At 38.5% G+C, this 14,395-nt stretch overlaps 1 protein-coding gene across 1 annotated transcript in view; it reads left to right on the top strand.

The window, feature by feature from the left end:
- Positions 1-4,902: 4,902 nt before the first annotated feature.
- The window catches only part of LOC101857946 (sodium- and chloride-dependent betaine transporter), a 22,427-nt gene continuing 12,934 nt past the window's right edge, over positions 4,903-14,395 (top strand). Inside the window, exons 1-5 of the mRNA XM_005096807.3 lie at positions 4,903-6,295; positions 7,129-7,260; positions 7,869-8,211; positions 9,640-9,772; positions 13,757-13,872. Of these exons, the coding sequence (XP_005096864.2) occupies positions 5,917-6,295; positions 7,129-7,260; positions 7,869-8,211; positions 9,640-9,772; positions 13,757-13,872 (1,103 nt within the window). The 5' untranslated portion in view covers positions 4,903-5,916. The remainder of the gene's footprint in view (positions 6,296-7,128; positions 7,261-7,868; positions 8,212-9,639; positions 9,773-13,756; positions 13,873-14,395) is intronic.

The raw sequence follows: 14,395 nt of genomic DNA, 5'->3' as shown, positions 1-14,395 counted from the left end.
ACACACACACACACACACACACACACACACACACAAACACATTCACACACACAAGCACATACATACACATACACACATGCGTGCACATACACACAAACACACATTCATGCACCCAGATAATGTTACATGCGCACACCTACACAAGCTTTTTGCTGGCCGTTTCATTTCAGATCCTAGTTCATTGAACCCACAAAGTGTTAAGGACGACATTAAGTCGTTGAATGCAGACAATTTTAAAACCTGTTTTGCTTGACTGAGAATGAAAATAACGTTGGTGACAATATAAGGGTACACTTCTCTCTCGTGAGGTGCTTTGGGTTGCGTTCTTTGTAAGTGTGAGATCGTAATCGTGGGCACGAGACATTTCATGCAACTGATTCTTGATTCTTCTCATTCTTTATTCAGCACGTATAGGTAATGCAACTATACGAACATGGTTATCTTACTGAGTTTGGCGTAATGTTGCAGTGATGACACTGTTTGTATTTTGTTGCTTTTTTGGTCACCATAATCATAATTTGTCTTGAAGAACATATTTTTATCTTTCTTGAATAAATGTTATATTCCAGCAAATCAGAATTCAGATGGAATATAGAGACTCATGATTTTTGCAGTGAAAACGTAACTCATTCTAATAAATTAGTATGCGTTTTATATATGCTTTGTTCAAAGTACAAAATAATATATAAGATCCAGTCTGTCAATCCGCACGTCGCTCTCCCTGTTCACATGTTTGTTCATCATTTTTTTTTACCCGTATGGAAGTCCTTACTGGCTTTATTTAACCAGCATATCTTCAATGCTTGTATTTTTACGCCCCCATCGACACACTTTAGATCATATATAAGAAGCGAGCTTCCGATCCCACATGCCACGACCAACCTGGGAAGAGAGGAATACAACATCCCAGAAGAAAAATGAAGCTGCTCGATGAAAATGTATCCCCACTCGCGAATCGAATTCGATTCTCCTGTGTGCGACAGCGTACCGGCTAAGCGCTACACCACAGTCACCGGTTTTGTCGTAATTGGGCAAAGTATGACTCCTGAAGGTGCACAAAACATATCTGCCAGTGGTTTTAAGATACCTATTTTTTTTTTCAACACACGAGTATCTATTTCCCGTTTCATAACACCGCGTGTTGCGTTTTCCGGCGTCCCATGTGACGCCTTTACTATGCAAAGGACACGTACCCTCAGGGTGATTTAAAAAAAAACTTTACAACTTTTTGGGGGTTAATATTGTGTTCCTCCAAACTGAAGTTTTGTGTTTCAAATGTGTACACAAAAGAATTTGTCTGATACATGTATTCATTGTAGACAAGCCGACAGAATAGTTTCGCTGTACATAGCGCTTAAAAAAACAACCTATTTTCAGCTATGCCCCCATCTTTGTACCGTGACGCATTCGTTTGCATTAGGCCTACCACCAAAAGTCCCAAAGATTTGGCCATATTGCAAGCTATAGTAGTCTAACAAGCCAACAGAAGATTGCAGATAGTTTCTCTCAAGTTTCCTTTGCCGGCAGAGATCATGGTTAATATTAGTAAACAGCAGAAAGCTTTTTGCATTGTGGATTACCTCACCCACATCTCATTACGTAAGTTTCGCACAAGTTGGGGAAATAATGTTAAAGTGCTCCAAAGGCCTCCTTTGATGTCTAGGGTGGAAGTGTTCTATCAGTTAGGACCTGTAGAGAATCAAAACGGAAAATTCCTAGACATGAATAAGAGAATAACAATGTGTTCATGATTCCTCGATCGTCTTGAAAAGAGTGAGCATTTCCTCTATGACATTTATTTGGTTCCTTGGCAAAATCCAGATTCACCTTTCAGGATAATAATGTGTAACTCCACAGAAATAACTGCATACTGTAGTGAAAGGTACACTGTGTGTGTGGCTTTGAGTACTCATGGTTGGGTGGATCCTTGTGTTTGGCCACCACTGACCATTAAAATGTATCGAATCCAAAGAACATGAAATATAGCATGGTTTCTTGGAATTCCAGAAATTAAAAAATATTTTTAGACTCTGTAAAAGAAAAGAAATATTGCTTAAATGTAACAAGGATGGAAGGATCAGGTTTTAAAAAGAACAGGAATGGAAAAAACAAACAAACCAATCATTTCATGACTCTCCTTACAAGATCTTTTAAATTAATTTATTTTGTATTTATTTCTTGTTTTTATAAAAACCATTTCCATTTTCGAAAACAAGTTTCTTCTTTATGAATTTTATGTTAAACAAATCCCATTTGAATTGATTCTTTGTGGTCCAAATTACACCATTCTAGTACACATTACACATTTTGTGCGAATATTCAGAAAAAAGTTATTGTCATTTGGATCAGTATTTTCAAGAACCTTTCCATTCCACTAAAGATGCACTCAGAAACCACAGCCTCGAAAATACGTTTGTCATGAGCACGTTTCTGGCCATTCTCGACTACTTGTGCTGAACGTATTGTTCTTCTTCCCTTTTGGGTGCAATAAAACATTTAAAATATCACACCTCTTAATGTGTAAAGTAAGAACATAGTTTATGAACGCATTTATATTCCATTTGTGTAGCATTCAAAGCCGGTTAAAGTATACAGCCTAACAGTAACCCATAAATGATACATTGTGCTCTGACTGATCATCCATCTATATATAATAATATATTTTTACTTTTTAAAAAACTTTTTCATCCTCTGTTGCTGTTAAGCGTCGAGGGGAAATGCAGTTTTCTATGGTAGGCCAGCTCCGCAGCTCTTTCAGTTGTGATATTATGTTTTCTTAGGGTTTCCTTGCGTGGCCTTCCTCTTCCTTTATAGCCTGAGTGCTTGGTGTTGTATGCTCTGGAGACTGGCTGGTCAGGTGACCAGCATAACAGGTGGCCAATTCATTTTATCCTCTGTCTTTCTATGTAACGCAGGCAGGACTCAGTGCTGATAGCTGCTCTTACTTCTTCATTTCTCTGCCTGTCTCGTCTTATGATCTTAAGGGTTTTGCGGACACATTTCATTTCCCATGCAGTGATTTTGCTTTCATGGGTTTTGCTTAAGGTCCAGGTCTGGAATTGATAACATAATGTTGGTATGAATATTGAGGTGATAAACTGTCTCTTCGTGTCCATGGAGATGTTAGGATGAGATAGTAAGGGTGCGAACTGGTAGGTGACAGCGTTGGTTTTTGAGTTCGCATTTCTATTTCTTTGTCTATGGAGCCGTTTTCAGAAAAAGTGTTGTCAAGATATTTAAACTCCTTCACCTGTTTCGGTTGTTTACTATTGACTTGTATATCAGGGTACTATGGTTTCGGCTCACTTTCATAACTTCTCTTTTTGATGTGCTATTTTCATATTGTATTTCTCACAGGTGTTGTTGAGTTCGGTAGTGTGATTTTGGAGGCTTTGTTGGTCATAATGAATAAGGCATTGGTCGTCTGCGAACAGAAATTCTTTTAGGCTTTCTGGGCTTTGGTTTGCATCTTGCGTTATTGTGTCCATATAAATTATGAACCGGATTTTCTTATGTTAGTCGTGGTTTTTCCCCTGTTCTTATTTGTTTGCTTTACATTGTTGGTTGTGAGAGTAAATATCACAGGTCTGTGGTCGGTGTCGATGATGTAGTTTGGAACCGCTCTCGAATCTTTGGCTGTATGACTTTGTTTTCTGCTCATCAGGGTGAAATCAATTTGCTATGCATGGTTCAGGTAACTCCATTTGTACCAGGTCTTGATTTGGCGTTGTCCATGTTGGAAAAATATGTTCGTAATCATCATGTCGTGCTAAGCGCTCAGGTTTAGTATCATTTCTCCATTGCTGTTGCAGTCTGTATCTTTATCGTAGTGGGTCCCAAGTACTCTTCCCATGGGGGTCTTCTTCGTCCAACTCTGCCATTTAAAGCTCCCAAGATAAATATATATTTTTTGTTCTTGATGGTGTTAATATGGTCACACGGGTCTTGGAAATATGATTGTCTATCTTCCTCTGTATAGCATTCGTTACAAGGAGCGTATGTTTGGATGTACGTTGTTGTTTTGCCACCCTCTTTGAATTTTATGCTTACTATTCTCTCTGAGATCTGATTGATTTCACAGACTGTATCTATTTTGGCTGGGTGTATGATGAAAGCTACACCTTGTTTGGGTCTCTCATTTTCAGGTGTTCCACTCCAGATAAGGAGGTAGCCTTTATGGGTCAGCTTCCTGTTGTTGCCTCTCTTCGTTATGTCTGACAAGCCCATGATCTCTATTTTCTATCTTTCCATGAAATTCACTATTTCTGGTTCTTTGTCTCCAAGTCCGCTGACATTCCATGTGCCTATTTAAATCGTTGTTCTAGCTCGATGTCCGTTTACTTTTCCTGGTCGTTTTCCGTTTGAATCTGACCGTGTTTTCTCATTTGATTGTTTCGTTGCAGTAATTATCCGCCGTTGGCTTGCCAGGCCAGTCACGGTTTCACCAGAGTCCCTTTAGCCAGCAACGTTTCGGGGTGACCTGAGTCGGCCTTCACGGCTAGAGTAACGCCTCAGTGACATAAAGTAACACCCTACTTCCCCCAGACCCAGTTGATAATAATATTATACATGTATTATGTCGTTAATAATAATATATCTTTTTAAAAATTACTTGTGTTGGATTTTAAAGAATACCTTCAGCAACGGTGCTATGCAAAACTTTCCAGATTTTGGTTCTGTTATATACAATTAATGTTCTTTCACCTTCTGTGTTACGTTTCATAGATGGCTAAAGTGGCATCAGTAGCCTAGTGGTTAGGCTACCGGATACGTTATACGGAGCGCCCATTGGGGGATCGTGCGGCGGCCTCGATTTTGACAGAATTGAAAAAACAGTTTAAAAAAAAAAGAACCTATAACTTGCTATAATCGCACCCGTATGCGATCGCTTTTGTAGTGACGTACTCGTGCTCAGCAAACCATTCAGCTTGTACAAAGAACTCTTGAGTTTATCCCATACAACTGTTATTGTCGTTTTTGTAGTTGTTGTTGTTGCTGTTGTCGCTGTTGCTATTGTGGTTTTCGATCCAACAACAGCTGGGCTTTCGCCCCTCTGTCTAACGGTATGCAATGATCAATGCAGGTCTGCTGCAGTTACTTTTGGTTCCATTGAGTGTGAGGTCTGTGTTTGGTTCTGGAAGGAGAAGTAAAGCTCTCAGGTCAAATAGGCATGTGCAGTCTCGCCTCATACGCGTAGTCACAAGAAGGACACCTTGGGGGGAAGTTCTGGTTTTATTCTGTGTAAGTTAAAGTGGAACTGTGTAATTATGTTCTGTTCGCAGGCGTATGATCGTGGTCTGTCCTTCTCCCAGAAGGTGGTTGATACTGTCTTTTCGTTTCGTCCTTGTCATATGTTTGAAAACCGCTCTGTGTGTCGTTCTTAGGGCTCACCTGTTCATCCAGGTTTGTTGTTGCTTTTAATGCTTTGTTATGAAGTGTTATATGAAGTTTACATTTTGAGCTGTTCCAGTCTAGACCCCCTTATGGTTAGTCTACCATCTAGTTCAACTGCCGTTGGACCAGCATCTTTAGTGAAATGATTAGGATCTTTGCTGAAACATGCAGAACACTTAAATTCGATTTGCGCTCAGTTTAATTCACATTATAGAGTAAAAACACACAACAAACGATCTTGTCATCAGTTTAACTTATGAATATTTTCGCCGAAAGGGTGAGATTAGTCATAGTAATATGATCGCAGCGATATCATCACATGTCTTTTTTGCATTTACTTAGACAAAACATTTTCTACCCCATCAGTCTATCATCGAAACCTTCTATAATTTCTTGAGCTCGACTTCGCCAAAGACGTACTACTATTGGGTATCGACGCCGCGGTTTACCAAACTCGACAAGGGATTTGACACCAGAAAAGGCCTCTCGTGAAAAATTAGTATTGCCAGGGCTTCCTTCACCATGGTCAAGTCCAACGCTTCTTCAAGCCCCAGAAATTACACACTAATACCGGACAGTTTAGACTCTGATAGGAACTCAGAGGTCATGTCTAGTAATGGAAGGTACGTTCACCATCCTGAGAGTGTCCCTTTGCACGATGTTATCGTAGATAACGGTACCAACACAGCAACTGTTGGTGGTAAGAATGAAGTACCTACCGGGCGCCCTACAACCGAGGAAAGCGAACTTTATGAAAACGAGGCCAGTTCAGAAGATGATGGCGTTGTCTCAAGGGACAAGTGGGGGAGGAAAGTCGAGTACATCTTGTCCATGGTTGGCTACTGCGTCGGACTTGGCAACGTGTGGCGTTTTCCCTACGTGTGTATCAGGAACGGCGGAGGTAAGTAATCGACCAACAATCATTAATCTATCTTTAACTGGAATTGTATATGTTAATGTTTTACTGGTGTCTGTGATGCAAGGCAAGCTAAGCGCTTCGTTGTTGCACACTGGAGACCTGAGTTCGATTCTAAAGTGGAGCTTATATATTTTTTCGAGTATCTTGGTTTTTCTGCTGGGATGTTGTATCCTCAGCACGGGTGGCCCTGACATGAAGGGTCTGAAGCCCACTTCTTAAATGGTCTAAATTGTGTCCATTATTTGTAAAAATGTTTTACTTCCTTATCAAATTATTTGAGATTATTCAAGAGATGGGCTGCCACTACCCTGCCTGTCAGTGACACCATGCCTGAAAGGAATACAATGTCCCAAAAGACAAACTTTGCTACTGGTAACGGAGAGCTTTTGTTTTTACCACAATAAATGTTTATTAGATTCATCGTTGCACCGAACTACTCAAAACATTAATTTGTTATAGACATAACATCTTTCTATATCCAGATGCTGCTGCAATGCTCTGCAACAATAATTCTGTTTTAAGGATACGCATATTATCTTAATATGGATAATACCAAGCTAGCTTTCTTCAGAACTGCAATGAGAATACTGTCAAACCTGTCGTAACTCCCACCTAAACAAACAGACACCAGACTCTTCTCATTTTTTGTGCCAATTATTTGTTTGTTATGATGACACTATGTAAAGCAGCCACCTGTCAAAGACAGCCACTTTTCTCAATGATGAGTAGCCAATTTGGACTGTATCTAAAAATGACCTTTAAAATTGCAGCTATTTTTCCAAATAGACACATTTTAATTTTCTTGTCTTTCGCAGGAGCCTTCCTGATTCCATTTTTCATTTGCCTGACGGTATGTGGATTGCCCCTTTATTTCCTGGAAGTGTCAATGGGGCAGTTTGTCAGCCTGAGCTCCTTTCATGTCTGGAATATTTGCCCGTTGTCTAAAGGTAGTTACGTCTTATTAAACATATAGAACAATGCAGACTTTCAATAAAGGATAATAAATGTTTTCATGTAAATTCAATATTTTAGCTGATATTGAGCACTAATGCAAATTAAAATCTCTTTCCTGTTTCGAACTTTACATCTGCGGCATAGAAAATAGCACCTTCATAACGACTGAAGATTAAGAAGCCTAAATTATGTAGGTAAAAACTACCTTAACAGATATTAGTAGAAGATAAACAGGCACGTGAGAAAAAACTAGATTACCAATAAAATCCCCTAACTTTCTCAGTTCACGGGAAACCAAAAGGCATGGATACATCTTCCGTAACTCTTAAGACATGTAAGTCCGGAATAAAGAGATAAATAGTATCGTAGTAGCTCTGACCAGCACATGAAGATCATGTAGCACTGATCAACAAAAAAGATATTATCATCAAGCGATTTAGAAACCTAAAATCTGAAACAACTAAAGGAAGCAACTTTTTGTTTGCTAATCTTAACATTCCTTTCAATGAAGTAACGTACGCGTTTAGGGAAGTTCACTAACGGTACTATGCAATTTATTTTTGTTTCAATGGTTTTTTTTCTCTTTTCCTTTTGTTTTCAGGTCTTGGCATCGCCATGAATGTGATGTCTTTGATTTGTGCCTGGTATTATTCAATGATTTTGGCCTGGACCCTTATCTACCTCGTTAACTGTTTTCAATCAACATTGCCATGGACTCAATGTGGACAATGGTGGAACACGGACAAATGCATGACGCCACAGGAACAGACGATTGGTAATAAAGGCGAAAACACAACAGTAGACGGGATTGCTGGCAATCTCACCAGTTTTGTTATATCTTACGGAAACGGGACTGCAGATTTACTGGGAAACGATACACTACTGAATTCCACACAGATCAGCATGAGAAACGACAGTGTCAGCTCTAGCGAGGAGTTTTGGATGTAAGCTTCAGTTTCTATCATTTTCACAGAAAATCTATCTATCTAGCCCTCTGTGTATCTATGTATCTATGTATCTATGTATGTATGTTTGTATGTATGTATATGTGTATGTATGTATGTATGTATGTATGTATGCATGAATGTATGTATGTATGTATGTATGTATGTATGTATGTATGTATGTATGTATGTATGTATGTATGTATGTATGTATGTATGTATGTATGTATGTATGTATGTATGTATGTATGTATGTATGTATGTATGTATGTATGTATGTATCTATTTATCTTAGGCTAAAACAGCACCTGGACATGGATGGCTGGTGCCTCTATGAATACATCATTGATGGTCATCTATCTATCTATTTATTAATCGATCTATCTATCTATCTATCTGTCTGACCATCTGGTTATTTTAAAATATAATAAGACGATAAGACGACTTTCTAGGGAAGGACTAAGAGGTCCACATACTGACCCTGAAACTCAGTGCAACAATAAAGGCGCGGTACTCTCAGGACTTTGATAATTTCCACCAAAACACAATCAGTTCCCCTTCTTTCTGGTGACGATCAGAGATTTCTAAACGGCAACTACAATACTCCAAACGTTACATAAACGAACTAGACAAACGCTTTTGTTCTCATTACATACAAAACTGTTCAAACAAAATCAAGGAGCTGGAAATCCTCAAAATAACAGGCCTATTAAATATCACAGTCGAAGGCAGCACAATTAATAAAGAAGAAGAGTGCAAATATCTGGGAAGTATTTTCACACAAGTTGCAAAGGCGAACAGAAGCATAGATACCAGAATAAAGAAGGCCAATGCTGTGACTTACAAACTGGCACCATTATTTTCCCAACCAAACATCACAATCGAAAGAAAACGCAAACTCTTATTTAAAAAGCACCCTTATCCTAACGCAGTGCTACTTAGCTAAAAATGGACAGCGAGCAAGTCACCAAAGTAAAGTAAATGCCTGGGAAACGAAATACATCAGAACAACATTAAATTAATATCTCTCAAGAAGAGACAGTGTGAGGGGCAAGATTGCCAGAGGGCATGTTGGCTCGACTCCCTTCTTGTTGTACATAAGTAAACCAACGGATACAACGGTTTGGATAATATATAATTGTTATATTACCTCCAGGCAGTCCAGCAATAAAAGCATACAGCCAGAGATACGATATTTACAAAGGGAGAGGTAAGCCCAGAGAAAGACAGAAAACGAGGCAGAGAAACATTAGATTAAAACAAATAACCATACAACAGGCGATAAACAAACAAGAGAAATACGTTGGCTTCTCCCTTCGACACCATAACGTAATATAGGCAGGAAAAAGTTAAAAGAGAAGTTAGCAGATGTCATTATCGATTCTTCTTTTGTTTACATTTTTTCTCCCCGAATCATCTCTTCTGCAGCCATAATGTCCTCCAACTGTCCTCTGGATTCACTGACATTGGCGGCATCCCCTGGCAATCTGGTGTCGCTCTGTTGGCCCAGGCAGTGGTTGTGTTTTTGTGTGTCATCAAGGGAGTCAACTCAGTCGGCAAGGTTCGTATCAGGATATAATCATACTACTAAAACGATTAGTTTGTTGGCCACGCACAGATTAATACTATTATAATCATGCTTTATTTCATACCCCTGCAGTGCGGTAAAAAATCGTGGTGCAATTTATCCTGACATATATCTTTAATGGGTGAATCAATGTCATCTGTACTGTGAGCAGCAGTTTGTATCAAATTTGTCTTAACTTAATAATTGATTTCCCACAACAATTGAGGCTATATTACAAAACATTTCTTCACAAATTTATATAAAATACTATAAATCGCCGTTCTCCCAGAAAATGGGATCGCTCACAGCACGTCCCGCTTCTCACATACATTATATAGATGCATATGGCTTACGTAACAGCTTACGAATGACAGATTTTATTGGCAAAACTTGTTACAAGAAATTAATTTCATATTGAACACATTTTTGCACTAAATTTTCTCAAAACATTATATTCAATAAAGATTGTGTCACGATTTAAAAAAACAACAAGACGGACTTGCTTTTAAAAGTGACATTGCCCCGTCTGTAAACCTTTTAAAATCAGTAGAAACCACTCACCTGAGTTTTTTTTTATTAGTATTTATTAGGGAATTTTCTAGATTACATAAATCACATATCTACACAAATATTGATCTTTTAAGAAAAATTGATACAAGTCACTGTGCAACAAGCTGGATAGTCCATGTTCGATAGTTTAAGAAATATTTGACGCTAAGTTGCGCCACGAATTTTTGACAGCACTATAATTATAATAATATAGTGCTCTCATGGGTTTTTAAGTAGTGCCATGGGCTTGCATTGTACTATCCTGGACCATGTACTTTGACGTACTTCTGGATCACTTTGGAACGTAAAATTTCGACCATATATAGAACAATAATATGTATGTATGTGGCTCTTAGAGAACTCGACTTTTGGGGGAATCGTGTTTTGTTCTTGATATGGGCGTGATGGCACGGAGATCTGTTTATTTTGTCTTCTGTTTGTTCGTTCGTTTGTTTTCGTTTGTTTGTTTGTATATATCTGTTAAATGGAGAAAGAAGAGCGGCAGACACAGCATTGTTCGATCCAGTGGTAAACAGTTTTCTAGGAACTCTTAAAAGATACTGATCGCCTGATCTTAGTGATCTAGATGGAACTTAAATCTGGATGAGATCACTAAGATAATCTCGAGGGAGCTTTGTTATTGACACATTTATGACATAATATTGCAATTTTATATGACTTTCCAGCTGATACAGGAAGCCAATGCAACGTTCTTAACATGGGAGTAATGTGGTCCCTCTTCTTTTTCTTTAGTACAAGCCTAGCAGCTTGATTTTGAAAACGTTGTAACTTGTGAAGAGTGGTATTTGGTAAGTTAGCTAGTAAAGCATTGCAATAATCGATGCGTGAAAACATGAAAGATGACACGAGCGTTTTCAACGAGTGTTCATCCAAAAACATAGACATATGACCAATTCTACGCAATTCACAAAATAAAATGGTACATAAATAATTGATATGAAGTTCCATTGACAATTTTGAATCAAAATACATTCCCAGATTCTTCGCTTTATTAGTAAAATACAATTTTTCATTTTCAGTACAAATATGATCAATGTCTACGGGGATATGGCTTTTCTTTGGGTTACATAAAAGAATTTCAGTTTTATTTTCATTAAGCTGGAGCTTATTATCAACCATCCACTTTTTGATTGCATCAATGCACAGACCCAGCGTCTTTACTTTGTATGTATTCGGTGTCTTGTATTGAAACTAAAAAAACAACAAAACAACAACAACCACAAAAACACCCATAAATTTATAGTTATCCCATCCGTGTGCTCGCCATTCTTTCCGTCTTCATGCCTCCTCTGAAAAAAATATTAGACCTATGAATGATCCATATGTTAAAGCGTATTGATAGGTTTTGGAGCAGCATACACACTGAAACGATACGCATTTTCAAAAGGGCAAAGTCCACTGAAATGCCTTAGTAAATTAAAATTGGGTAAATGAATCCGAAAGGTTGACATGACCGATCTCTCAATCATGGAAAAAAACGAACCAAAAATAACGGTAAGTCATAATCGTGGAAAATTACTAGATCACTGCGCACCACCAGTGGAATTTTAGTTGACACCAGGGGTTCTCTGCCTACAGCCTTATCTCATCGGAGTTACAGGGTCGATTTGCAAAGGTGTCTTGCTTCGGGTTTCCTTTAATGTGCATTGGCACCCCCATTGACAATGATCAGATCAGAGCTTCTAAACTCGGTTGATTTTTTTTCTTAAAAAAAAAAATAGCCTATCTACTTTCCATAGCCCAACTGCTTTGATAGCCCAACTGTTTTGAGTATAATATATATATATATATATATATATAACACAGATTATTTCAATGGAAATATTATTAAGTATGTAGATCTACCTGCTACGATAACAAAATATTGTATTCATGCGGCGTCTTCGTGCTTCTGACATCACTTGACTTATTACTAAACGTCCAACAAAGTCCTTTCTTACTCGAATTTTAACAAACAATCTATTAAATGTATATTTTAGTTTTGTTGGCACAAATGAAAATTGAATTGTAGATATAAAAGAGCCAAATAAAATATGCCGGGCCTTATGCCACCTGGAAACCAACACACACACACACACACACACACACACACACACACACACACACACACACACACACACACACACACTCTATCTCTCTCTCTCTCTCTCTCACTTTGACACCCCCCCTCTCTCTCTCTCTCTCTCTCTCTCTCTCTCACACATTGACACACACCCCCCTCTCTCTCTATCTCTCTCTCTCTCTCTCTCTCACTTTGACCCCCCCCCTCTCTCTCTCTCTCTCTCTCTCTCTCTCTCTCTCTCTCTTTGAAGTCGCTCTCGGTTTTCCTCTCTCCCTCCTCCTCAAATTACATAGCCCCTAGCTTCAGCGACTTGACTGAGGAATACAGCAACCTGATAATTTAGAAAACAAACGAAAAACCCCCAAACGAATCAAAACAGAACCAAAAAAAAACCAATAACAAAAAACCAAAAAAACAAAAACAAAAAAAGCGAACTAAATGATGTCAGACATAATTAGTATAACAAACTTCTCCTACTTCGTGTTCTGCTGGTGGCTGTTTTAATGCCCTGTTTTTCTGTTCTCACTAGCCATGTTAAGTCTATTGTTTCCCGGTCTTACATAAGTTATTATGCAATGGCGATCTCCAGCTCATATGCTTGCATATCAAACAAGCTCCCACATTAGTGAAAGATTGAATGGAGTGATGTTCCTAATGAAAGTTAGATTTGATTTTTTGCTAGCATTTTAATAGACATGTAAAAACCTTGCATTAGTCCTAGTTGTGTAGTGGTTTCGCATTTCGTTGCACAAAACTATGGTTATTCGGAAATGAGGTAGTTGAATCTTACATTATTATTCAAACCCTACAAATTTTGAACAAAACGTTGGAAACTATATTAACCTAAGGACTACTTTAACGTCTCTGCGTTGGTCCTAAATCGTTTGTTTTTTTTGTTCCCGTACCCATTTATAGTTTTCCCCAGTCAGTGACTATGTGACTATTATTATCATCACTTCGCGCTGCAAGTGGTCTCTTTGAATTCAATTTCCAGGCAATTATTCCGTTTTCTATTTATCTATTTTCTTTTATTATCTTTGGTAAATTTAAACCTGCATCGAAAAAAAAAAATTATTATATGAGAGGCGGGCTGCCGACCCTACTTGTCAGGACCAACCCTAGCTAAACGGGTTACAGTATCCTTGCAGAAAGAGCGAGATACTCGATAAAAATTATCCCTACTCGATAATCAATCTTGGATCTCCTGCGTGCGACAGCGAAGAGCCTAACCGCTACACCACAGATGCTGTCAGTTCGTTTTCAGAAAGTTGATCGGAATGCTCTCCCATATTAACACAATCGGCGCTTAGTTTTGACTAAAACATTCACTTTTTGGTCATTACTAGGTTGTGTATGTGACGGCCACACTTCCGTACATTTTGCTGACTATCCTTCTCATCAAAGGCGCAACATTGCCGGGTGCTTTAGACGGCGTCATCTTCTATCTGAAACCGGACTTCAGGTGAGAAAAACCACATCGTCTTATCTGCATAATCTATTGTAGGGGATGGGACGCATGAGAAAATGACAAAAGACTGTGCCAAATGGATATTCTTATATTGCAAATGCGATTCAAGTTGCACTGTATGCTTCCCCCCATGAAGCCTAGAATATTTCGGAGTACTAAAGAGTGCTGGAGTAACGATGGTTGTAAAACGCACAGTCTGCAGAGCGTGGGTTTGAGGTTTAAGACTACAGTGAGGTAAAGTTATTATTGATTAATATTATACTTTCTAGCGTGAGAGTTGGAAGGTTGGAGGGCGCCACTGGAAGGCTTCACCCCTTTACTGTTCCTCGTTTGTTTCTGTCTGTCTGTTTGTCTTACTTTTTTTCCAGCGCGAATTGATTATATTATGTGTCGATGGGCTTATCTTTCTTAAAATAAAACAAGTCATTCGGCGCCCGCGCGTTTCTGTATTATGTGTCTGTGCGTGTGTTTTGTGTTTGTGTATTTCTTTGTTTTGTTTATTTGTGTGTTTATATAT

This window comes from Aplysia californica, unplaced genomic scaffold, assembly GCF_000002075.1.
Source record: "Aplysia californica isolate F4 #8 unplaced genomic scaffold, AplCal3.0 scaffold00138, whole genome shotgun sequence".
Classification (NCBI taxonomy): domain Eukaryota; kingdom Metazoa; phylum Mollusca; class Gastropoda; order Aplysiida; family Aplysiidae; genus Aplysia; species Aplysia californica.
Note: the sequence above shows the minus strand (reverse complement) of the source record. Positions and strands in the feature narration are given on the sequence as shown.